The sequence below is a fragment of the Sceloporus undulatus genome, chromosome 4 (genome assembly GCF_019175285.1).
Source record: "Sceloporus undulatus isolate JIND9_A2432 ecotype Alabama chromosome 4, SceUnd_v1.1, whole genome shotgun sequence".
Lineage (NCBI taxonomy): Eukaryota > Metazoa > Chordata > Lepidosauria > Squamata > Phrynosomatidae > Sceloporus > Sceloporus undulatus.
This window is the reverse complement of record NC_056525.1, coordinates 7,757,027-7,781,716: the sequence shown is the minus strand read 5'-3', so window position 1 is coordinate 7,781,716 and position 24,690 is coordinate 7,757,027. Positions and strand designations below refer to the sequence as shown.

At 42.5% G+C, this 24,690-nt stretch overlaps 1 protein-coding gene across 5 annotated transcripts in view; it reads left to right on the top strand.

Annotated features, from left to right (window-relative positions):
* SAMD10 (sterile alpha motif domain containing 10) overlaps positions 1–19,162 on the top strand; it is a 73,747-nt gene extending 54,585 nt beyond the window's left edge. For 2 of the 5 annotated variants that reach the window (XM_042461464.1, XM_042461465.1), the window contains exons 3-5: positions 7,154–7,322; positions 11,719–11,859; positions 16,643–17,041. In XM_042461464.1, the coding sequence (XP_042317398.1) occupies positions 7,154–7,322; positions 11,719–11,859; positions 16,643–16,788 (456 nt within the window). In that variant the 3' untranslated portion in view covers positions 16,789–17,041. Of the gene's footprint in view, positions 1–7,153; positions 7,323–11,718; positions 11,860–16,642; positions 17,042–17,996; positions 18,172–18,281 lie in introns of those variants that run through there. The other 3 variants (XR_006103292.1, XR_006103293.1, XM_042461466.1) reach the window with 3 other exon arrangements.
* The last annotated feature ends 5,528 nt before the right edge of the window (positions 19,163–24,690 follow it).

Genomic DNA, 24,690 nt, shown 5'->3' with positions numbered 1-24,690 from the left:
AGCACAGTGCCCCCGACTCCCACCTCAGCCAGGCGCCCCAGAAGGATACCATGTCTATGGTATCGAAAGCCGCTGAGATGTCCAAGAGCACCAGCAGGGGACACGCTTCCCCTGTCAATGCCCAGACGGAGATCATCGACCAAGATCATTCGCTACTTACGATAGCAGATGCCTACCATTCTGTTATTCAGCTGTAGCCCCTCCCCATAAAAGAGACAGGAACAAAGAGGGAAATGGTTGAAGTGATGGAAAAAACAAAAGCTCATTGGGTTCAGTTCACCCAGATTGGGGTTAGAGATGGTTTCCAATGAAAGCCTGTTGTGCTATGCAATTATTAATAAACTAATTTCTTGTGGTGAGAGGGAGGACTCATTGTTTCTGAATAACTCCTTATTGCTAGAAAAGAGGGTCAATCACACAGGGAGGAGTGGATTTGGAATAAGGCGCTGGCCTTCTCTAGCTGTCAGTGTTGCTGCCATACAGCTGTGGATGCCACGCTGAAGCCAACTCTTAACAGCCCTCCTTTTTTCCAGCATTCCAAATCAACAGGAACGTGATGTCAGATCCATCCAAAACATTGTCTCTTATTAACAAGCTGCCACTTCTTTTGCTTGCCAAAGAGATTAAACTAGTCCAGCCTCTGTGGTTGCTGAGTGCCCACTTGATACAGAAGGAGAAACATGTTCCAATATTCAACAACCTGAAAATACTAAATGTGCATTTGGAACCCATTCAGGACATGGTTTATGGAGGGTTTTTTTAATTCTGTTTTTTCCTCATCTTTCTAAGAGCCATGAGTAGTTTCATCCTTTCCACCACAAAAAAACAAAAAACGAATCTAGACTAGAATCTTGTTTGGTGTCTAAGCAGTGGGACGTTTTTGTCCAATATGAAATAACTGTTCTCAGTTCAGTTTTGCAGAAGTGGAGCTGGGCAAGTGGTGCCATTGCATATGGAGGCAAAATGTGCATATTGTGCCTTGCAAATGGAGACACATTCACATTTAGTTATGCATTCTGTTGAACCCTTAGTTAAGTTGTGCAGTATCGCCGTTCAACACAACAGTTGTACCGCACAATTAATGCATAGTTCCGTGTGCAGAGATTCATGTCATGCCCTCTCAGTGGAGAATCTCATCCTTAATATTCTCAGTGTTTTAATTTTGACCTTCCATCATCTAAGGGCTAGTTTACACATAAGTGTATTATGCAAATTGCTGGGGATTTTTGCACATTAGCAATAGCAGTAGCAAGTACATTTCTATACTGCTTATCAGTGCACTTAAGCACTCCCTAAGCGGTTTACAATGTATAAGCTAATTGCCCCCAACAAGCTGGGTACTCATTTTAGCAACCTCACAAGGATGCCAGGCTGAATTGACCCTGAGCCCCTGGCTAGTATTGAACTCACAACCTTGTGGTTTGTGAGTAAGTGGCTGCAGTACAGGCATTTAAGCACTGCACCACCAGGGCTCCATTCGCATTGACACTTAATTGTCTTCAGTTTGCTTCACATATTTGTATTTGTTTACCCTTTGTCTGCCAAAAATGCACAGCCATGTGAATCCATGTGAAGTGTATGGATGGCCACACTTTCAGTGTTGTGCATACTTGTGGATACGCCAGCAGAAATTACAAATCCTTTTCCAGCAGAGTATATAGAGTTGTTCAGCAGGATGCAAAAAGCCCCAATTCCCCCAAATCGCATGTGGCCTGATCGCAGTTTATTCAATTCAAGTGGGGAGTACTTTAATCATGCAGATAAGCCCCAAGTAATTTCTAAAGAAGTTAAACATCTTGCCCATTGTGTGTTAGACTGAGAAGTGGGCTAGAGAGGCGAAACAATACTTGAAGAAGAGAAATTCCATTTCTCAGGGCCCTTCCTCACTGATCTGAAGAAGCATAAGTCCTCACAATATAGTCCCTTGAGTTTTGCTTGGGTTTGCTGGTTGCTGTCACCTCTGCATTCATTTGTTCCATTCCTTTGCAGGATTTTTTATAACTATTTCTTGGATCTGCACAAGGGCTCTTCCAAAGTTTTTTTGGGTTTTTTTAAACTAGGGTATGAATTGTTCAGGTAGGCCTGTGTTTTGAAGGGCAAATTTACTCTTTCTGGTTTTTACATTTCTCTAATTGTGCTATAGTGCACAATTGCTATTTCACTGACACACTCTGGTACTATAGAACTCCTTATTTAAAAAAAAGAAATTTAAAAAGTGATAATGATTCTTTTGTTGTTCCGATATATCTCAAAATTAATAAGAACGTACTCTGAGGATGGAAATAAAATGTTGCAGCTGTAGCCCAGGACAACAGCGATGTAATTTAAATATTTGCAAAAACCCTGAGAACTACAGCAACAAATACCTCAACCTCCTCAGAAATTTGCTGTGTCTGGAGGAGCCCAGAGTCTAGTAAAACTCCACACAGAAGAAGTGTCAGAATAGAAACCAGGAGGAGGAAAGCCCTGGTGTCATGGGATACTCAGTATTCAGGCAGGGCAGTGGGGAGGGGAGGAGATGGAGGCTTCATGGCTGGTGTTTGGCAGCCTAGAGCAATCCCAGTAATTGGATTCTTAAGTAGTAGAGCCACGGATGACTAAGACATCTTTACCCAATGGTTCACTGCAACGCCACATACACTTTCTTGCGAGGCAGATGGATATGCCAAGTGACAGGTCCGCTTGAGCAGTGAGGCAACACCAAGCATATAATAACAACATTGGGGCACTTGCAGCTTGTTTTAATCTTTCCTTTACACTAATGTCAGCTTTCAGTTGCTCAGTAGACACTGCACTTCTTTGGAAATGTTGTTGTTATAGTGTGTGCATTCAAGTTGTTTCCAGCTTACGATGTCCCTAAAGTGAAGCTATCATGGGATTTTCTGGGCAAGACTTGTTCAGAGAGGGATTGCCACTGTCTCCCTCTGAAGCTGAGAAAGTCTGACTTGCCCACGGTCATCCAGTGGGTTTCCATGACTGAGTGGAGATTCGAACTCTCGTCTCCCAGAATCCTGGTCCAGCACTTAAATCACTTAAATACCACTAGACTCTCACTCTTCTTTGGACTAAAAATGATAATTAATGGGCTCAATAAAAAACATAAATGATTGATTGATGCTGCCATTTAGAGCATGAATGGACAACTGTGACCCTCCAGATATAGTTGGATGATAGACTCCAACATCTACTCATCAATGGTTGTTCTAGTTACAGTTGTTGATAATCATAGTTCAACAGCCTTTGAAGCGTCACCATCATGTACGCTTGTTTTACAGAGCTTTAAGTGTTTCAGTGCAACTACCACTACATCATTGTATTAAAAATAAACAGGAAGAGGACAAAATGTCATTGAGGCTGCATCTACAATATAGAATTAATGCAGTTTGATGCCACTTTAACTGCCATGGCTCAGTGCTATGGAATTGCGGGGTTTGTAGTTTTGTGAGGTATTTAGCCTTCTATGTCAGAGAGCTCTGGTGCTACAACAAACTACAAATCCGAGGATTTCATAAGATGGAACCATGGCAATTAAAGCTGTGTCAAACTGCATTCATTCTGCAAGTGTTGGCAGCAGCCTCTGTTTAGATTTCAATAAGAACTTGCCAAATTCTTTCTTAAGTCAATATATGAAGCTGAATGCAGTTATTGCCACAAATAAGCCATAGAAGGTTGGCATGACATTCCTTAGAATTGATCAGAAAATTATTTTTTTTCCTCCTGTAAAAAGCCTATCTTCTTTTGGAGCAGTCAGCCCTAAGAGGTTGAATATGTTGTGTGTCTGGACAGCCGGGAGAGTAAGATGCCCAGAATATTCAGTACATAAGAAGAGAAGTCATACTAATACAAATGGCACCAAGCAAGTTCACAGTGAACTTTGGGCAGCTGATATGACAACTTTAATTTGGCAAGACAGTTTGGATAATGTCCCAGACAAAATGCTGAGTTCACCTCTAAAGATCAAAAGAGTTGTGTGGGAGATGAGGCGCAAACCTGGAAAATCCAGGGTCAAAAATGTAGTTAAAGTGGTCAGTTATCAGTTAATGAGCAAAAGAAAATATTGTGCCAAGTACAAATACTGAAAACTTTGATAAATAGCTATCTAGGAAAAAATGCACTTGGGGATCATTAGTGCACTTTGGGTAAGGAGTTGAATTGGATTAGCTAGCCAGATATCTTTGTGTTATCAGCAAAGATGTTGTGAATGTCCAGTGTTAGGAATTTCAAACAAAATATAAAGTCCAAAGGAATAAAAAAATTTTAAAACCTCACTGGCCAGCAATACCTTTATTAGCAGAACAGCATGCAAAATTTCAGTTTCTCCAGAACAGTCCATTGGGTTCCCTGGGGGGGGGGGGTATCCACACTTCACAAATTATAGCAGTTTGATACCACTTTAACTGTCATGGCTCTATCCTATGGAATCCTGGGACTTGTAGTTTTGTGAGGTACACAAAATTATCAGCTGGGGAGCTCTAATGCTAGAGAATCCTAAGTACCACACCAAAGTACAGAACTACAGATCTGCTCATTTTCTTCCTCCCAAAACTCAGACCTGCCATTTTATTTTCTTCTGAATTGCCTCCTTTCCCAACAGGCCAGGACATGGCCATAACAGTGGTCCACCCAACACACACATGGTTCTTTGGATTCTGAGAATTCTATAGGATGGAACCATAGCAATTAATGTGTTTGCTATGGCAGTGAAAGCAGTCCTTAATGAGTCACCAATAGGTGTAGAAGTATTGGATTATACCCAGCAGTGCTTTCCAGGATGATGTAAAAATGGTAAGTCTTTATCTTGTGTTTCCACAAGATCTGGACGAATATTTGGACTTCCATAGTTCTGCTTTTACACACACACACACACACATTTTTAAAAAAATCATCTTGCCTAATGAAGAGTTCTGGGAACTCAAAATCTTTCAAGCTACTGTGGAATTACAGTTGGCACAGATAAAGATATTGCCCACCTGTAGATCTGGGATTTTGTAATGTAATTATTGCTTGGTTTTGTGTGCTTTCAAGTCGTTTCCAACTTCTGGTGACCCTAAGGCAAAACTATCATGGGGCTTTCTTGGCATTGATTGTTCAGAGGACGTTTGTCTTGCCTTCATCTGAGGCTGAGAAAGTGGGACTTCTCTATGGTCACTCCATGGCAGTTATGGGATTTGAACCTTGGACTCCTAGAGGGAGCCAGCGTGGCATAATGGTTTGAATATTGGACTAGGACTCTGGAGAACAGGGTTTGAATCCCAGCTAGGCCATTACCCAATGAACATTACCCAACCATTACACCACACTGGCTCTAATGTGATTTAATTTGTCTTGTCTTCACTATCCACAATACCTTCATCTCCACATGTCCACACACACACTCTCCATCTCTGTCTTTATATACAGTAAACCCTCCACATTAGCTGGAGTTAGGGACACAGGACCTCCATGATAGTGGGAAAAGCACAAACAAACACTGAGAGGACACCTCTGTAGGCATCTCTAGGTCCTACAATGCAACCTTATGGTCAACAACTGCAAGAGGCTGACCATAGCATTGTGTTGGGGGGGGGCGCTATAAAGGCCAAGATAAGTGTTGTGTCCTCCAGCACAACCTCTAGTTGGCCATGGAGTCATGCTGGAGGACCTAGAGATTCCTAGAGAGAACATAGTAATCAAATCCAAGAATAATCAAATCCACAAAAGTCAAAGCCACAGGTGTGGAGGGCTGGCTATATACACACATAAACACTTGTAACTCAAGATCACACTTGGTGCATTGAATGAAGTCAGGTATAGTTCATTAAAGCTCATGCTAATATAGTACAGTATCGGGTGGTCCTTAAGGTGTTGCCAGATGCTCTCACATTGGCTGCCATAGACTAACTTGACTTTTCAAAAACATTGTCCATGGTGTCTGGTGGGGACCATGTCAATTCACTCCACGTTTTAACATAAACTTTTAAGGAAGTTTCCAAGCTGTCTTGAATAGCTCCTTCAACATTTGAACTAAACCCCAGAATGGATTCACTGCCTCACTGAACATAATTGAAAATTAATGACATCTTCCCGGAAAGGTGTATGTTTATGTAGTCTCTGTATGTGTTCAATCACTTAGAATTGTTTTAGAAGTCAAGATAATGAGCCTAAATGTCATGGAGTAGCAATGAATATCAACAATGAGGTAATACTTTAGAAGCTGTATAAATATGGCCTAATATGGAGGTTAGCCGTGCTTTCTTTATAATAAGCCAAAAAATTCTTAGGAATACAAAAATGGATTCAAAGCTTCCTCTGCTTTAATTACGGCTGGTACAAAACCTTGATTGCAGCCCAGCAAACAATCTTACATGTGCACTTTGTTAAGAATCTGTTTGTATTCTTTAAGGAATTGCCAGAAAGTTAAAGCTGCTGGAGTACTGAATTTTAAGCAGGCAATTCAAAGTAAAATCACAGCATCATCCTTTCCTATTTCCACATCTCAGAATCCTGGAGTACATTTCCACAAGGAAATGCATACAGAAAGAGGTGTAATCTGGAGATGCTGAGCTTGAAATTAATTCCTTTTTTCAATAACTGAGGTGTATGAATAACTCCAAATGTAACATACAAGGAATAATGTCACTCTTGCTGCACTGTAATTGTTTTAATTACTTTTATAGTTATAAGTATAACACGTGTGCAGCCTCACTGCTTAGCTAGGTTTTGTACTACAGTTCAGTAGCTTCTAGCATTCTTGATGCAAATATAGCTTTGCTTGGAATTCTAAACACACTTTACACCTTATTTGCAAGAAACTTTCACAGAGACAATCAAAAGTTACAATTTTAGAAATAAAATCCTCTAATCTTTTGCTAACCAGGGAGTAGATCAGTTGAGCAAAACCACTCAGTAGCCTCTTGAATTTCCTTGAGTTGTTTCTAGGGGTTTTGCATTCTGTTTTTTAAAGTAACTAAAAAGGTGTTCTACTTACACACTTGTAAATATTGAACAGGAGGCTAGCTATAGTTTTTTCTTCAGGAAGAGTGATTTTTCTACCAACTGAATTATTCACAAGTCCTAATTTGGGATAGCAGAAAACATGGGGAGGACCAATTTATGACGACCTTCAATTTGCTCACTAACCATATTTTTGTTCCTGTTTTCCCAACTCCTGCAGGGCCGCAACTACGAACACTATGGAATCTACCACACCAGCCCAACCCTAGGCAGCCTTACCAAACCGGTAGTACTGTGGACACAGCAAGATGTGTGCAAATGGCTCAAGAAACATTGCCCACACAACTATCTCATCTACGTGGAGGCCTTTTCCCATCATGCCATCACAGGTACCATATCTGTCTGGTCTTTCCAAAAGGAAGTGCAGTTGCAAAAGAAAAGGCTAGTCAATGCACAGTGATCTGGTGTTAAGGATTATTGGGATGGCACAGTATTTCTTATTAGTTAGGGGTAACAGTTTGTTCACCATTGGTCCCAGAATTACTTATTTCCTACATTTTTATCCTAGGTTTCCTCTGCTCCTTTTATAGCCACCCCAACACCCCTGTGAGGTAGGCTGGGCTGAGAGATAGTGACATGGTCACCTGATGAATTTAGTGGCTGAGTTTTAAACTCAGATCAAATGGTGGGGAGTGATTAGAGCTATAGTCCAACACATCCAGAAGGCACCAAGATTGGGGAAGGCTGAGAAAGAGACTATCCCCCTCTGAACCAGTCATTTATTTCAGAATGTGGGTACAGGCCCTCCATCATATCAGCCTCTTCCTTTATCAGCCTGGCTCATTTCCATGACTGTACTTGGTCCAGGAGAGGAGAAGGGGAGATAAGACAAAATACATTGTTAGTATATCTGCACAACACATTAATAGCAACTTGATACCACTTTAACTATCTAATCTAAATATCCTGAAGGCACTAGAAGCTAAGCAGGGAAGCTAAGCAGGGTCAGCCCTGTTTTCTACTTGGATGGGAGACTACCAAGTAATATCAAGTGCTGAAAGTTGTATTTCAGAGGAAGGCAATGGCAAACCACCTCTCAGTATTCCTTGCATAAGAAAACCCTGTGAAATTAATGAAGTCAACACACACAGACAGACAGAGACCACTATCACTTTAATGGCTCCATCCTATGGAAATTTGGGATTTTTAGTTAGAATTTTTTGCTGGAGAGCTCTAGACAACAATATTTGAGCTCTCCAAGCACTTCACCAAACTACAAATCCCAGATTTCTGTAGGATGGAACCTACGTTGCATCCTACTGATATAAATATGCAATGCAGATACATGTCAAGTCAAGTCAAAAGAGTGAACACTGAAAGAACAAAATGGCTTCCCCCATTACCATTACTTTGATTCTTCAGTTTTCTAAGAAGCAGTTGGTCCCTATCTCTGTCTCAGGTTTACGTCCACACCAGGTTTACCCACACTGCAGAATTAAAGCAGTTGGGCACCACTTTAACTGCCATGACTCTCCTACAGAATCCTGGGATTTGTAGTTTGGTGAAATATTAGCCTGGTGTTTCAAAGAGCTCTGGTGCTTCACCAAAATTCAAATCACAAGATTCTGTAGGATAAATAGGTATCAAACTATTTTAATTCTGTATTGTGGATACACCTACAGAGAGAGGCAAACATGCTCATGGCATTCATTTGACACATTTCAAGTATCCATGTTGCTTCATGAGCATTATGTTCACAAAGCTTACAAAACAAAACTCTGGTTACCACATCACACCAAGATACATTTAGATACAATGAAGAATGGATGCATTGAGATAAAATACATTTTGAAATGTGCATTTTGAGAGAGAATATGCTCCAAACTGCCTTATATATGCATTTAAACACAGAAACAGAATGGAACAGAATTCAGGAGGAAATGATGTGCAATTGACACAGACCAGAAATGGATAGATCCATCAGCTTTCTTTGTCACATATATGATTTTGCCACACTGCATTCATTCATGTTCTTTACAGTCCCTTTCCGTGTAGGTGCCTTGTACAGTCTTTCTGCATGACATGCTTTCAGATTTGCTCAGCTGTCACAAAATAGTTGATCTAGGGTGGCTTGATCCGAAGAACAAAGAGCTATTTGCAAGGATGGATAAGGCATGGATTAAAATTTGAAAAGTCTCAGGTACACAACTCTTGTCTAGCACAGGAGGGAGTAGACACTGATAGGAGTGTCTGTCAGCCATGTTAGGAGAAGGAAATTAGAAAAAGAGAATACAGCAAATATCTTTTTCTTTCTCTCCCATGTTCCTTTCTGCACTTTGCTCAGGAGAGGGTAACTTGTCTGCTGTCCTGATTTAGAAAGCAAAGATGCAGAAGGAAATGAGAAAACAGAAGATGTAAGGAGGTTTGTGGTAGTGGTGGTGTGTGTTTTTCCCCAGGACCTACAGAAACTGAGATCTTTAGCTTTGTGTGCCCTGAAGGAGACAATAAAGTACTAATGGAAGAACTCAGTAAAGTCTTTATGTGGGAAATGAAAGGAAGCATTAGTGATCATACCCACAGGAGATGAGGACAGAGCAGATTATAAAAACCTTCTTCTAAGAGACTCTGCATGGAGAGAAAGGCCAGGGCAACAGCTAATGCATTCCCATGAAGATGTGCCAGTTTGCCTGTTTTCCATCGGCACCCTCCTAAAAGGGCATTAGAAATGAACTTAAGTCTTGGGCAAACTGGGAAATAGAAAACCCTTTGCCCAGAGATGAAGTGGTAAATTTTGAAGGTAGGATAATCTCTATAACAACAGCCCCCTGCCCCCAAAATACTGACAGTTGGCCAAAAACTTTTGGTGTTTTATGCATGCATAAGTTCCTTGATATGAGAGCAGTTGAACATTTCTGCCCAGCATGGAATATTTAGGCTATGAGGTTTAGCATTTCACAATTTTAAGTATTTCCATATTACTTCCCAGCCCACAAGGGCTCTCAAGGTGATGGACAAATAAAAAGTGATTAGCATCATAGACTCATAGAGTTGGAAGAGATCTCAAAAGTTATCCAGTGCAACCCCATTCTGCCATGCAGGAACTCACAATCAAAGTATCCCTGACAGATGGCCATCCAGCCTCTGTTTAAAAATCTCCAAAGAAGGAGAGTCTACCATACTCCAAGGACTTAATGGATGGATCCATCAGCTTTCTTGGTCACATATATGATTTTGCCACACTGTGTTCATTCATGTTCTTTACACTCCCTTTCTGTGTAGGTGCCTTGTATAGTCTTTCTGCATGACATGCTTTCAGATTTGCTCGGCTGTCACTAAATAGTTGATCCAGGGTTGTGTGCCTTCAAATTTTTCCTGACTTATGGCAAACCTGTCATGGGGTTTTCTTGGCAACCAAGAAGGGCTTCTCTTTATCTCCCCACCAGACACCCCTGTGGAGATAGTGGAGTGGAGTTAAAACTGTTCACCAAAGATCTCAAAATTCAAATGGGCTCATTTAGGAAGATGTGGCCCTTCAGATTGCCTAGACCCCATCCATATGATATGGCGGCTTTACAAGACATTTTGGACTATCATATTTGCCAGTCCTGGTTCAGATGGTTAGAGTAAATAGGGATTGTGGTCTAATTAATTTATTGTTGTTGTTGTTGTTTGTTTTGTTGTCTGTGCCTTCGAGTCATTTTTGACTTATGGCGACCTTAAGAAAAGCCTACCATGGAGTATTCTTGGCAAGATAAGTTCAGAGGAGGCTTGCCATTTTCTTCTACTGAGGTTGAGTGCATGTAGGTTTCCATGGATGAGCTGGGAATCAAACTCTGGTCTCCAGAGCCATCCAACACTCAAACCACTAACAACAACAACAACAACAACAACCCACTTCCCCCCAAACTGAGACTCAAAATAGCTTACAATTTAAAATAACAATACAATTCAAAACATACAAAAGTGAGTATAAAAATAGAATCAAACTATTACAACATTTAAAAGCATCACTCATTAAAATAATAAAATGCAATTTTAAAAGACGTAATGGCTCTTAAAAACAGTGCAATGAAAACAGTACAACACCCATACTGCATCCAGATGGCCACACGTAACTCACTGAGGACCGAGCATTAATCAGATTACATCCTTTCAGCCTCAGTCTTTCATCTGCAAAATGGGGCTGTATCACTTCAGGTTGGAAGTACAGCAAGGCTCAAATTAACAAGGTACTGCCTTCAGACCCATAAGTATCCTTTGTCATTGTCGTTGTGTGCCTTTAACTCATTCCTGACTTATGGCGACCCTAAGCTGAACTTATAATGGAGTTTTCTTGGCAACATTTGTCCAGAGGAGGTTTTCCATGGCCTTCCCCAGAAGCTGAGAGAGTGTGACTTGCTACACAGTTTAAAACTGGCATGTCCAAGAGAAGCCTGGACCTGGAACAATGGCGTCCCTAGGGTTGGTGTCACCCAGAGCAGTACCTCATTGTGCCACACACTCTCTTGACCTTCTCCCATACCACAGTTTACAGAATCCTTATTTTAATTTTTTTTTTTAAAAAAAACACCTGGGGCCTCAGCATTGTCCTCCCACTGAGCCTCACCCCACTCACACCATCTCTTCAGCATTTGAAAGAGATACGGGCGAATGCCACATCCCATTTATGCCAAAATGCAGATGTTTGAGGAGCAGTGGTACCACCCTCCTTTGGATGCCACCTAGTGTGGTCTGCACCCCCTGAGCATCTTTAGTGCCACTACCTTGCTCTTTGTTGTTCTGTAGGTCGGGCACTGTTACGGCTAAATGCAGAGAAGTTGCAGCGCATGGGGATTATGCATGAGTCTCAGAGGCAGGAAGTCCTCCAACAGGTGCTGCAACTCCAGGTGCGAGAGGAGGTCCGCAACTTACAGCTCCTCAGTCAAGGTACGGGCATATTTAAGGAGCAGGGCGTACGACTCCTTTCTCATTTCAGCCTGCAGAAATGGAGTGCCCCCTTTCCTTACACAGGGGATCCGTTCTGCCCCCCCCCCCAACGTAAGACAAATACTGCATATGCTTGAGCCCCATTGAAAACAATGGGGCTTGTGCAAGCAGCGTGGTCCACCATTGCCTTTTCCTTCATGTGGCTTTCAGTGTAAGCTGAAATCTGTGTATCGTGGCCGTGTATGACACAGGTGCACTGTAAAGCAGTTTGACACTGCTTTAACTGCCATGGCTCCATGCTATGGGATCCCGGGATTTGTAGTTTTGTCAAATATTTAGCCTTCTATGTCAGAGAGCTCTGGGGCCACAACAAACTACAAATCCCAAGATCTCATAGCATGGAGCCATGGCAGTTAAAGTGGTGTCAAACTCCACTATTTCTGCTGTACAGATTCAGCCAAAAGTTTGTGGGTTACCTTACTGATAAGGTGAGGAGTGAGAAAGTGTCCCCATAAGGACAAAAAATTAGTCAGTGACCTTTTTGTTTTTCCTGCCTAAATCAAGGCTCCTGTGCAGAGTGACCAGGGGTCCTAACCACAAAAGAAGACAAAGCACTGCAAAATGTAGGACACATAAGAAAAATAGAAGGCATTGCAAAATTAAATCTAAAAACACACTCATAAAAATGTAAATTCATGCATCCTAGTCATGCTCAAAATGCAGAGCATTTTGAAATTCCTCCTGGACAGAAGGTTGAAATGTAAGACATATCTGGGAAAAGAAGGACATCTGGTCACCCTACTCCTGTGCCCTTTTAACAACTGCAAAACAGTAGAAATTCAACAGATCTAGCTTATCCTGATGAAAACCTACAAAGATTTTAAGGGGAGGAACTTACAGGCTACTCACTAGCAGAGCTTGGAAAAGTTGTGGGGGTTTTGGATTACAAATCCCAGTTTCCCTCAGCCAGCATTTCCTAACCTCTAGATCAGGAGTGGGCATCTGTGGAAGGGATGGGATCCAATTTCCACACACATCCCAATTCTGGCTGATTTTTGGCCCTTCTTTCTTTTCAGGTGGGTCAGCTATAGGCTTGAGGGGAAAACCATGGTTTTGAGTCATGGCAGTTGAGCAAAAACAACATAGAGGATCTGGAAGCTTTGGAGGGCTTCAAGAGCTTCATGCAGCTCACAGGCCACAATGTGCCTACTTCTGCACTATTATTATTATGCTTTATTTATATAGCACTGTAGATTTCATTAGATAATAATACTGAACAACCTTAGAGGGTTGTTGTGGGGACCCCAAGTTTTGAATTATTATTATTATTATTATTATTATTATTATTATTATTATTAAATAATAAATAAAATTTTTATTTGTATACCGCCCTTCTTAAAATCAGGGCGGTGCACAGCAATATACAACATACAATACAGCTCTACAAATTAGTTAAAAACAATGCAACAACAATAATACAACAATTCATAAAATTCATACCGGCAAAACAGTGCTAACCACGAAGAAAGGGGGGGAGGAAGTGTTCTGGGGCAGAGGTCAGGGGTAAGCCTGCTCAAATAAGTAGGTTTTTAACCCCTTCTTAAATTGGGCTAGGGAAGTGGTTGAGCGGAGCTCAGAGGGCAGCAAGTTCCAGAGGTTGGGGGCCGAGATGGAGAAGGCCCTCCTAGAAGTGGACATATATTTCCCCTCTGGAACTCTTAGCAATTGCTGCCCTGATGATCTGAGTGTGCGGGGCGGATTGTACGGAGAGAGGCGATCCTCCAGGTACCCTGGGCCCAAGCCATTTAGGGCTTTATAGGTAATTACCAACACCTTGTATTGCGCCCGGAAGCGAATAGGTAGCCAATGCAAGTCTTTAAGGACTGGTGTTATATGACTGGCCCTGGCAGTGCCAGTGACCAGACGGGCTGCCATATTCTGCACAAGTTGCAGCTTCCGGGTATGGTACAAGGGTTGCCCCATGTAGAGCGCGTTGCAGAAGTCCAAGCGAGAGGTTACCAGGGCATGTACAACAGTTTCAAGGTCCCTCCGGTCAAGGTAGGGTCGCAGCTGGCGTATCAGCCGAAGCTGATAACAGGTGCTCCTGACCGTCGCATCCACCTGAGATGTAAGGTGGAGCGACAAGTCCAGGAGCACCCCCAAGCTGCGTACAGAGTCCTTCACGGAAAGCGTGATTCTGTTCAGGACAGGTGGAACCACCGCCAACCCTGGACCGGGGGAACCTATCATGAGTACTTCCGTCTTCTCTGGATTCAGGCTGAGTCTGTTGTCCCTCATCCATCCCTATTAATAGTAATAGTAATCTTTATTTATAAAGCGCTGTAAATTTACACAGCGCTGTACATACAGTCTTTTTAATTGGATGGTTCCCTGCCCTCAGGCTTACAATCTAAAAAGACACGACACAAAAGGAGAAGGGAATGGTGGTGGGGAAGGGGCCTCTCTATTAGGATAATACATATAAAATACATAGCAATACAGGAAATGATTCAATAAAACAGACAACAAAAGAACATCAAATAGCAAGTGACAGTTATGCAATGCCTGGGAACGCTGCCGTGAACAGGATGGTTTTCAACTCCGTTTTGAAGCTGGTTAAAGAAGTGATGGCTCTTGCTTGTGGGGGAAGAAGGTTCCAGGAGTGAGGGGCAGCAAGTGAAAAGAGGCAATCCGGGATGGGGAAGAGGAAATCCTGGGCTGGGACAGCAGACCTTGACTACCAGAACGGAGGGCCCTAGTGGGAAGGTGAGGAGAAATAAGGTCTGATAAGTAAGGAGGGACCAGCTCATGGAGGGCTTTAAACGTCGACAGCAGGAGCTTATACTGAATACAGAAAGGGAGGGGGAGCCAGTGAAGGGATGCCAACACAGGAGAGATATGGTCACAGCGTGGGCGGATGTGATAATGCGTGCAGCTGAGTGCTGGACAGAAATTAAAGGACGGAGGTGAGAAAGAGGAAGCCCAGCCAGGAGGACGTTACAGTAATCAAGTCGTGAGACCACTAGGGCATGTACCAGGATCTTGGCAGTAGAGGCAGAGAGATATGGTCAGATTTTGGCAATGTTGTATAAAAAGAATCTACAAGCCTTGGCTGTGGTCTGGTTCTGAGGGGTACATGACAGGGAAGAATCAAAGATAAAATGTTCTATACTGGGGTTGAAAATTATGCCATCTTCTAGGTTGGACTGCAGCTCCCAGCAGCCCTAGGCACTCACTGGTGAGGAATGCTGGGTGTTAAAATCCAACATCATGATTCCCATCCCTGTGCTACATACATGCCTATCAAAGAGAACCAAATCCACCTTAAAAACTGTGCCTGATTTTTGGTAACATACCCAACCTAATGGTGATGGGGATTCTGAGAGTTGTAGTCTCTCTATGGGGCGGAAAAAATCCTTTTCCAAGCTCAGTCACCATTGCCCTCCATGGATTCACAGAATGCATCAGTGGAGGAAAAGATTCTCATAGATTGCCAGTACCTCCAAAATCCACAAGCCACCCAGTTCCACTGCCCTGAATTCTGTGCATTTGGAAGAAGGTCTAAACATGGAACCTATATTTATATGTACAGAAGTAACATCCTATGCATGTCCAAGAACCCAAGCAGTACAAGATTGCCAATTGTTATCATGCAGGGAAACCCCATTCAGGTTTTCTGTCAAATGTTCAGACCAAGGAGAGCATGACAGGTACTTCAGGGGTGCATCTACACTGTAGAAATAATGCAGTTTGACCCCACTTTAATGGCCATGGCTGCATCCTACAGAATCCTGGGATGTGCAGTTTGGTGAGGCACCAACACTCTTTGGCCAAGAAAGCTGAAGACTTTGCTAAACTACAAATCTCAGGTTTCCATAGGATGGAGCTGCAGCACTTCATGTTTTATCAAACTGCAATATTTCTAGTGTAGACACACCCCTGGGCTTTGGGCCTGTTGAATTTCTGCTTGTGTGATTATGGTTCGGGGCACACAAGTATTCTTTTGACAAGAAGTGGGGCAGAGGGAGGGGAGATGCAGCAATCTTAATTCTAGGAAGAGCATGAAAAAGTTAGTTTTTTGGATAACACCTCCCAGCATCCCTCCATCATGGCATCTAGGGAGTTTATCACATGAAGGAGATCGGTAGTTTATCCTGTGAATATCCTGTAAAAATCACATAATTACATGTAACGATTTCACGTGGCATTGTACAAAACCCATCATTATATGGTCACAAAGAAGCATTAATGTGCATCTTTTTTTACTTTTGGGATTCCAATGACAATTCATTTCCAATACCACTTTATTTGCACAATTGCGTGTGATAATCATTCATGCAATTACTCACCATTTTTGCTTTATTTACGGGATGTTTTAAATACGCTTTAATCTCTGTTTAATGTCAAATTCAGCCCCAGTGTAATAGACTCCTAAGAACTGTTGTCCAAAAAAGCAATGTTTTTCTCCCAAGCTTTGCCTCTAAAACTACTAATAGATAGCAGGGAGGAGGTTGTAGCGGGAGGCTTTGAGATTGTAGGTTTCAGATGGTGTTGTAAAAATAGGGCCTTAATTGGACATTGTGCTATGCACGAGTGGAGACCTGCAAGGATGAAATTGCCTGAAGCAGGTGGAATAAAGGAAAGATCATCCTCCAACTACACTCTTTCTCTCTTTAACCCTTGACTCCCTTCTTCCATTCTTTTTCTTCCATCCCTTGCCTCTTCTGCCTCATTCACCTCGCCAAACCCGGCCCTTATTCCCCATTTCATTTGCTCTTTATAGATTTCCTCCGTCCTTCGCCACACTTCAACCCTTCCCTGTTGATACTTTCCTTCTTCACCCTATTTCTTCCCCGTTTTGTTTCCTCCGCCCTGCCCCCCCCATTCCAAACTCTTTTCTTGTTCCAGCCTTTGCAGAGGCAGCTGTGAGGCTTCCAGATCATTGAGCCAGTTAATCCGTTCTGGGTTTCAGTGCAAACTTTATAAGCCCTATTATAGATGCTAAACCTATTTGTATCAGGGAATGGGTTTGGCAGTTTGGATATCTCCTTTAAAAGGCACACTAAAACCCGGAGCAGAGTTGCTGCTCCACTGACATAGGAGCAACCAGGCTCCATAGCCTTTGCCTTTCATCTGCCTAGGGTTGCCAGGGTGAAAACCGGAGATGGCTCCTCTACCTTTAAAGGTTGCATAACAAGGGAATTTCAGCAGGAATTGCTTGTCTGTCTGGTTGTGTAACAGACAGCATCTGCTGACACTTGCTTTTCTTGTTATTGTGTGCCTTCTAGTCATTTCCAACCTATGGCAACCCTATCATGAGTTTGCCTTGACAAGATTTGTCAGAGAGAATTTGCCATTGCCTTCCTCTGAGGTTGAGAGAATGTGGCTTGCCCAAGGTCACCCAGTGGGTTTTCATGGCTGAGTAGGGATTTGAACCCTGATCTCCCAGAGTGCTAGTCCAGCACCCAAACCACTACATCTCCCTTTTCTTCACAACCTTTCAAGGTCCCAGAGCCTGCTCCAGTTTTCTCTTTGGCAACCAACCATACATCTGCCTTTTCTCCATTTTTTTCTCAGTTTCTTTTGCAATCCGCAGCTCTCCGTCCTCCTTTTTCTCCTCTGTCTCTCCTCTGTCCACCTGTTTCTTCTTCTGTCATGAATGTTTGTCTGGTTACCCAGCTCTCAATGCAAGATTGGTGCCTTCAAGAGATGTAAGGAGAGGTAAAAACATGGCCAATAAAAACATTAAGTTGCCGTGGGCTGTGGACCTTGGCTTAACCATCCCTGTCCCATCAGTAGGCTAAAGCCAGTCATCATTCCGGAAGTGCTTGAGAACAGCCAGAGAATATTCCCTTTCTGGACTCCCAACTCCCAGAAACCCCCAGGAAGCTATACTGACTAGGAGATTCTGGGAGTTGGACTCCAGAAATGGAATTTCCCCCAAAACTGTAGGAAAGGCCACCAATCTTGCTGCCCTCTCCCAGGCTCTTTAATGTTGCAATGTCTCCCTGTATCCTTCTATTTCCGTCATAGTTTCAGTACTTATTCCCTTTTCTGTTTCTCCCCATACCCCGAAACCTGCTTCTTTCCACTGTCAACCCCACCCCAAAACCCATCCTTCCTTCCCTCCTTTCCAGCCTCCTTTGGAAATGACTCCTAACCCGTCCATCCGTCTGGCATCAGACTGGTGCAACACTGTGAACTGACTCTCTTCCGGGATTATGGATGGAACGCGTGGAAAGGAACACAGGTCTAGACACTTCCGCCGCATGCTTTGGAGAGGGAAAAGAAAAACACAAAAATTCAGGAAGGGTGAGATTCTGGGCCTGCCTTGAAGGGAGGTCGTTGTGAGCAGGATGTGTGGTGATGCTCACTTTCTTCTCCTTCCCCTTCTTTCTCTGATTCCTCGTTGTCCCATGTAGAGACCAGCTGTTCTCTGGCAGAGAGTTCATGTCACGCCAAGCAACCACCACCAGGACTGGTAAAACTCAGCCTTGTGGGACCAGATCACAGAGCAAAACTATTTCCTTGATGCACACACAAAGACACCATTAAAAACCACGGACAGTGAGCGGAGATATTTGCAGTGACGTTCTCCTACGGGGGACACAGAAGACAGCAGGATGAAGTTTGCCAGTGCCTCTACTTACATTGTAAAAGTATCTCTGAGGTCCTATGGGTGCTCTAATTTATTTTCACAGTGCCAGTCAGCAAGAGGCAGAGTCACCTAGTGGCTGAAGAATCTGAGTTAGGAATCAAAGAGTCAGTATCTTCAAATCAGTGACTGCCAGTGGCTTCAAAGTTAGTGGAGAAATGCTGAACCTGCCCCAGGTTTTGGTTGGAATGGAACTGTCAAAGGAACGATCACATGCCAAACTCTCTCTGCAAAATAGGTTCTGTGCTTTGAATACCATGACATTGAGGCAGCAAATCTGCCTCAGGTTTCAGTTTGGAACTATCCAAGGTCCTGAACCTTATCTGCAAAAATCACCTTGGATAGCTCCTTTTAGGGTTGGACCTAATGGACTCACCACCTCACTGTGAAGTCAGCCACCAATGGTTCAAATGTTATCTTTGCTGTGAACTATCAAAGTGACCTATAAGGTGAGAAATTCTCAGTTTCAGGCTCTTTGTGCAATAGAAGGATGATAATTACAGAGCCTGGGGAAGTTACTTTTTGGACCACAACCCCTTGGATCTTTGACCAGGCTGCATGACATCGGTTTATCTTGGGTTGCATCTACACTGTAGAAATAATGCTGTTTTGACACCACTTTAAGTGCTGTAACTCCATCCTACAGAAGCCTGGGATTTGTCATTTTAGAACACTCCGACAAAGAGTGTCTCACAAAACTACAAATCCCAGAATTCTGTAGGATGGAGCCATGGCAGTTAAACTGGTGTACGTTATTTCTAAAGTGTAGATGCAGTCTAAGTGCAAAGTTGAAGCTTGACATTGGGATTCTGGGACTTGTTATTCAAAGAACAACTTTCCCAACAAGCTTTGGATAAAATAGCACTGACCAACCTGACAGGGTTGTTGTCAGGACTGCAAGAGGGGAAAAGTATGGAATACTAATGCTAATACATGAGAGCCAAAACCCACTTTTTGTGTGCTAGTGCAAAATGGAGTCTTGATTTCTTTTTCTCTTTTGAAACTTGAATGCCAAATGGCCAAACTTAATTTTTACATGTACATATGTATAAATACATGTATACATACATTTAGTGTGGGGAGGGGACCTTATTTAAGACTGAACGTAGATCAGTTCCAGCATTCAAACTGCCCCTTCCTTTTTAGGAAGAAAAGAAAGAAAGGGAGTTCTGAAAAGAGGCCATGCTTCCAGGTTGAGAACTTGGGGCTGTGCCTATGGGAATGTGCTGGGAATGGGGAGAGGGGCCAGGTATCTGCTTTGCATTGCAGAAAGTCACAGGCTCAGTCCACAGCATCTTCAGATAGAAGGATCCAGTAGCAAGTAATGGAGAAACCTCTGGCTAGCCTCCTGTTGATGACGCCAGTACAGTATATGTATGTCTTTTATGGTCATTGCAGACAGAGAAATCCACTACCTTCCTCAGGCAAGGGCTCCCACCCCTTGAGATTCACCTTTCTCCTGCAGAAGCCACTCTGACATGGCCATCAAAAGGACAGGGGCAGTGAGAAGCAACTAGCTATGTCCCTATAGCCAGACCTCTGGGATATACAGTAGACCCCCAGGGAGATCTTGGCATGATGCCTTCATTGTTCTGTGTCTGGCTATATCAGAGATGCGCACAGTTACCCATAGGTCTCATACAGCCAGTGGACCCTGTTTGTGAGCCCTGAAGATCCCCATCTGTCCACTAACACCCCTATTTTTAAAAATTGGCACAATTTTGGGGCAATTTTTGCCTTCAAACCACACAGAAAGCCCCTCCTAAACACATGTAAAACATAATCATACCACCACCAAGCTGTACTATTCCCAAATCCTTCAATTTTTCTCTGCAGTCCCTCCTAAAATGGTGACTAGACATGACACAACATCACTTCTGTTTGCCATTTTGAGAAGGACTGCAGAGGGAAATGGAGGCAGCATCTGGGAGGGGTTTGGGGGGAATTGGCCCTTAGCAGCCATACAGTGGCCCAGCCCAGGGATGTAGGACAATAGCCAGCCACTTGTTGGGATCGCCTGGCCTTCCCAGTTGCTACACGGCCATTTTGAGAGGGTGCAAGAGGAAGATGGGTCTGTCAGGATGAAAGATGGAAGAGGAAGCTCTCTGGATGCAATTTTATGCTCGGTGTCCTTGTGTAGATTCTTGCTGTCTGTGTTTGTGAACCTAGAAAGCCACTGTCTAGATGGACAATTACTCTGAGCTGGTATGACGTCAAGCCACATTTCAGGATCTGTAACTTGATTTTCTTTTTTAACAAATACCAGATCTATAATTTATATAATTATTTTGCAGATTCACTAGTTTTTATCATTTTAATATATAATTGTCATCTAATCTAATTTCTACAGGTGAAATCTATTATATTGGGATCTATAATGTGAATTGCAGCTTCTTGCATTTGATGATGTTTCATGTATTTTGATGTTAAAAGTTTTATGAAAAGCAGTAGCTCTGAGGAAGGTAGTCACAATGCATCTTGTAGGAGAGGGCTTTATTACTGTGTTTTTCTCTCCACCTCCCCTTCAATATATAGATATCTAGGCCAAATACCCTAAAGGCACCATATTCTGAATTTCAACACGGAGAAATGTAAGCACTTAGGGCGGAAAAATGAAATGCACAGATATAGGATGGGTGACACCTGGCTGAACAAGACTTAATGTGAAAGGGATCTGGGAGTCCAAGTAGACCACAAGTTGAACATGAGTCAACAGTGTGATGTGGCAGCTAAAAAGGCCAATAGTAGTGTCTAGATCAAGGGAAGTAATAGTGCCACTCTATTCTGCTTTGGTCAGGCCCCACCTGGAATATTGTGTCCAGTTCTGGGCACCACAATTCAAAAAGGACATTGAGAAACTGGAGCTTGTCCAAAGGAGGGCGATTAAAATGGTGAAAGGTCTGGAAACCATGTCTTATGAGGAACAACTTAGGGAGCTGGGGATGTTTAGCCTGGAGAAAAGAAGGTTAAGAGGTGATATGATAGCCCTGTTTAAATATTTGAAAGGATGTCATATTGAGGAGGAAGCAAGCTTGTTTTCAGCTGCTCCAGAGAACAGGACCCAGAGCAATGGATGCAAGCTCCAGGAAAAGAGATTCCAGCTCAACATTAGGAGGAACGTCCTGACAGTAAAGGCTGTTTGACAGTGGAACAAACTCCCTCAGAGTGTAGTAGAGTCTCCTTCCTTAGAGGTCTTTAAAGGCTGGATGGCCATCTGTTTGGGGTGCTTTTATTGAGATTTCCTGCATCACAAAGGGTTGGACTGGATGGCCCTTGCGGTCTCTTCCAACTCTATTATCCTATGATTCTATGATTCTGTCTGATTTTGGATGCTAAGTAGGGTCAGCCCCGATTACTACTTGGATGGGAGATTGAGAACAAATACTAGGTGCTGTTGGCTATATTTCAGAGAAAGGAATTGGAAAGAAAGCCCTGTGAAATTCTTGCAGTCACCATTAGTCAACAGGTGACTCGAAGGAACATATGCACACACAGTAGAACTTGAAAATTTTACTTCTTTGGGGATACAGTTCTGTAGCCAACCAGTGACTCTGGCAAAAGGTGGGCTGTGAATCCAGGCTATGGTTTTTATTTTTATTCTAAACTTTAAGGAGCTGTCCAAAGTACCGAGCCAGTTTTGAGGATATGGTTCAGCACCTTGCATTGATCCTTTAAAATTCAGACTACAACCTGGAATAGATGCATCACCCCCCCCGGCCTCCCCCCCCCCCCCCCTCAGCATTTCCATTCTGGAAGTGTTAACTTTTCCTGCCTCTGCTATTTATATAATAATGGTTTCCATGCTTCATTGCAGTAATCCTTGCAAATAAATTGAGGTAATCAGTCTCTGTAGCAGATAACTGTAGTTCTGTTAATGCCGATTGTAATCCCAAACTCATATTCTGTCCAGCTCTCTGTAGTATATTTGCCAGAAGAACATACATGTGCATACACACACACACACCATACATACATCTATTTTTTTTTAAAAAATCTGCCAGACAGCATCTGTGTCTGAATGAGTTTGTATAATATATACCTACAGTTTCTCAAAGCAAATAGATCTGAGATATTCCTTGGAGTTTCCATAGGTAACAAAAGCTCCCGGGTGGAAAACCCCATTGAAAATAAAGGCTAATATTCTAGATAAGCCACTGAATTCAGCAAACTAACCACTCCAGGCCCTACACCCCTCCAAACCTGATGGAAACATTCATTTACCTGTGCTCTGATTGCCAGCAGAATGCACCTCCTTCTCCCCATGCAGCTGATGCCTGATAAATCAGGTTGGAAATGGAGTTACAATAGGTTTGCATTTATGGCTATGTAGCAATTGTGAATACAAAATAGTTACCTAGAGCCATTTATTCATAACTGTTAACTGCAACTTACACTTAACGAAGTGGATGGTAGAGGATACCAGCCAAAGTTTTCACACATCCCTTTAAGCAAGAATGGAGAACCTTTACCCTTCTGGATGCTGATGAACTCGAACCATCATCATGATTCCTCATTGGCCTGATGGGGTAGAGCTGCTGGGAAATGGAGTTCAGCTACATCTAGAGGACTAGAGATTACCCATACTGGTTCTCAAGGTAGGGCAGTATTACAAATGTAGGCGCCAAGACTAAGGATTCATCTACACTGTAGAAATAAGAGAGTTTGACAACTTACTCAAGCCAGTAAGCAAGCCATCTATCTATCTATCTATCCATCCTATCCCATCTATTTGATTTACGTCCAATCTTTCTCCTTATGCAGAACCCAAGAGGGCCTACAGCATCTTAAAAAAACAAGATACAATAAAAACATTTTTGTATGCAAAGTATTTGTTATAGATACTCCCACAGTGCATCCACACTGTAGAAATAATGCAGTTTGACACTACTTTAACTGCCATGGCTCCATCCTGCAGAATCCTTGGATCTGCAGCTTGCACTGTTTGACAGGAAAGGGCTAAAGACCTTGTAAAATTATACATCCCTGGATTCCATAGGATAGAGCTGCAGCACTTAAAGTAGTGCCAAAGTACATGATTTCTATACTGTAAATGACTGACTCATCTACGACCACCTATTGAGTTCACCATAGGACCAAGATTCAAACAGATAACTTCCAAGTTTTCACTGTGAGCCATTCCTTTATATACAATACTACTCTAACAATGTCATTAAAATGCCCTGAGTCCTGTTCTTTAGGAGTGAGAAGAGGATGTAGACTTATATGGTTTAGCATGCCACCATTTGCCTCAACCTTCCATCTTAGCACTGCCTGAATCTTAGGATAAAGAAGAGCCCTGGAGGTGGATCAGACTAATGACCTAGCTAGCCCATCATGCCATTTCTCCCCATTGGGCCATCGCATGCTCCAGTGAGAAACCAATATGCCAGATATGAGCAGAGTTGCACTTTCCTGCACCATCCTGTAGCAATGTAGCAAAATGCTGTTTCTGGTCTGGGAGGTAATAAATACAGTAGGTAGCCAACAAGCCAACAAGCACAGATAGCCTTATCCTCCATGAATTTATCTAAAGTATTTAAAGCTTGTCCACAAATGAGGCCATCCCTCCATCTTAGCTAGGGATGCATCACATCACTCCCAATGTGATTGCATCAGTTCCAGTGCACATGCGGCACTAATACTCATTGGTCACACTTGCCAGTGTGCCATTATACATCTTAGCTAAGTATACGTAAAGTTATGTAGCACTGATGGTGATATAGGAATCCAGTGATTTTTTTTTAATTTGTTAAAAAGTCTGATGCATTTTGGATGGTAGAGGTTCTTCAAAAGTCTATGACTGCATTTGCACTGCAGCAATAATGCAGTTTGACACTGCTTTGTTGTTGTTGTTGTTGTTGTTATTATTATTATTATTATTATTATTATTATTATTATTATTATTTCAATAATCTTAAATACAGTATGTCACGTATGTCAAATACAAATATGTCATCTTTCATAAAAATGTCCATATAGTTCACCACACTAAATAGGGTGATTGTCTTTGATTAACCTTACCTCAGTTACACTAATCCTGAATATCTTCTCAGTACATGTCAACTTTGTACAAAACTATATGCAGAAAGAGATAAAATCCTGCTCTTCCATTATAGTTGGCCCTCCATTTCCATGGATTCTTTATACACCGATTCAAGCATTCCCGACTTGAAAAT